At 34.1% G+C, this 856-nt stretch overlaps 1 protein-coding gene across 3 annotated transcripts in view; it reads left to right on the top strand.

Moving 5' to 3' along the window:
• The window catches only part of LOC119587193 (WD repeat-containing and planar cell polarity effector protein fritz homolog), a 30592-nt gene that overhangs the window by 21473 nt on the left and 8263 nt on the right, over positions 1–856 (top strand). For all 3 annotated transcript variants that reach the window (XM_037935959.1, XM_037935957.1, XM_037935958.1), the window contains exon 8: positions 155–447. In XM_037935959.1, the coding sequence (XP_037791887.1) occupies positions 155–447 (293 nt within the window). The remainder of the gene's footprint in view (positions 1–154; positions 448–856) is intronic.

Here is an 856-nt window from a genome sequence, read left to right as displayed (position 1 = left end):
AAATTATTAATTACTTTATGAGTTGCATTAGATCAGTTGATAAGTAGCATGAATAGTGTTAGTGGTATTTTGTATAAAGATTTAGAATTTTTTTTCCTAAGAATACTAAAACAATTTTAAAGTCAAGTATTGTAATCATATTCTCTTTTCCTAGATCTGGAAAGCTTGAGAAAGCATTCCGCCTTGCCCTAGATTTGAAGGACCATGACTGCTTCATGGCTGTCCACTCAGTAGCCAAGCAACGGGGTGAGAATCAGATTGCAGCCACAGCTCTCCAGAATGCTCAAGACCTTGAATCATCTTGTTCTGCAGGGTCTTGCAGCTCAGTGTTGTATGGAGAATCAGATGCCACCACTGCTTCGGAATCATGTAGTGAATCGTGCTCTACATGTTTTTCTGATAGTGGCTCAGTCAGTGGTTCTGATTATAGTGATCATGAAATCAGAGGTAAGTATTCAAAGTTTTTATTTAGATATTTTTTATATTGTTTTATTTTCTTTTTCTCTCATATCTCTGGTTGCCTATGTTTTCCCCCAAGAGTTTAGTAGGCAATTATGTATTAAGAAAAACGTGAGAGAAATCCCTGTAATTTTGCACACATAATAATATCTACAAAATTTATTTATAACCAACAGAATATATTGAAACAGTTCCTTTGGACTCATACTCATTAGTTCTTCTCTTTAAAGCCAGAGAGCAGAATAATCAAAGTAAATTTAACTTAATTTAGTTTTGTCACAAGAAAGTATTCCCTAGACCCTTAAGGCTCAAGAAAATTTATTTTTACTTAAGATATTAAATCCAAGCTGGCTCCATTGAGCAAAGACTCTCAAAGAACTGGTAAGCATTTTTTCTT

This window comes from Penaeus monodon, chromosome 22 (assembly GCF_015228065.2).
Source record: "Penaeus monodon isolate SGIC_2016 chromosome 22, NSTDA_Pmon_1, whole genome shotgun sequence".
In the NCBI taxonomy this organism is placed as follows: domain Eukaryota; kingdom Metazoa; phylum Arthropoda; class Malacostraca; order Decapoda; family Penaeidae; genus Penaeus; species Penaeus monodon.
This window is presented reverse-complemented; position numbering and strand designations above follow the sequence as displayed.